The sequence below is a fragment of the Mastomys coucha genome, unplaced genomic scaffold (assembly GCF_008632895.1).
Source record: "Mastomys coucha isolate ucsf_1 unplaced genomic scaffold, UCSF_Mcou_1 pScaffold22, whole genome shotgun sequence".
Classification (NCBI taxonomy): domain Eukaryota; kingdom Metazoa; phylum Chordata; class Mammalia; order Rodentia; family Muridae; genus Mastomys; species Mastomys coucha.
In genome coordinates this window covers 130,129,314-130,129,647 of record NW_022196905.1, presented here as the reverse complement: position 1 = coordinate 130,129,647, position 334 = coordinate 130,129,314, and the positions used below count along the sequence as shown (strand labels likewise).

General features: G+C 50.3%; 1 protein-coding gene across 1 annotated transcript in view; it reads left to right on the top strand.

Annotated features, from left to right (window-relative positions):
• Positions 1-194, top strand: part of LOC116104676 (cytochrome P450 2D10-like) — a 6,154-nt gene extending 5,960 nt beyond the window's left edge. The window contains exon 9 of the mRNA XM_031391169.1: positions 151-194. Within this exon, the coding sequence (XP_031247029.1) occupies positions 151-194 (44 nt within the window). The remainder of the gene's footprint in view (positions 1-150) is intronic.
• Positions 195-334: the final 140 nt, after the last annotated feature.

Sequence of the window (334 nt, the reverse complement as noted above, 5' to 3'; positions counted from 1 at the left end):
GAGATTTGGGCTCTATGGGTTATGAGAGAGTAGTGGGAAAAAAGGTGTGGGTAGAACTATCCTTGGGGTTTGCCATTCATAAAAAGGAAGTACATTTACATGATACGAGCTAGGGGAATTCCAATTTCTACTTCCCAATTTTTCCCCCAGATAACGGGGCCCTCTGGAATGTTAAGCAAGGGCTTCAAGGCTGAGCCACATTCTCTTAGGCAGATTCTAAACGGGTGCCACGCACCCGACACTTCATTGGGTGATTCTAGGCCAGAGCCAAACTGATGAGCCACCTCCCCAGCCCCTCCCTGGGGGATTCTAGGCAGGGGCTCTACCACTGAGC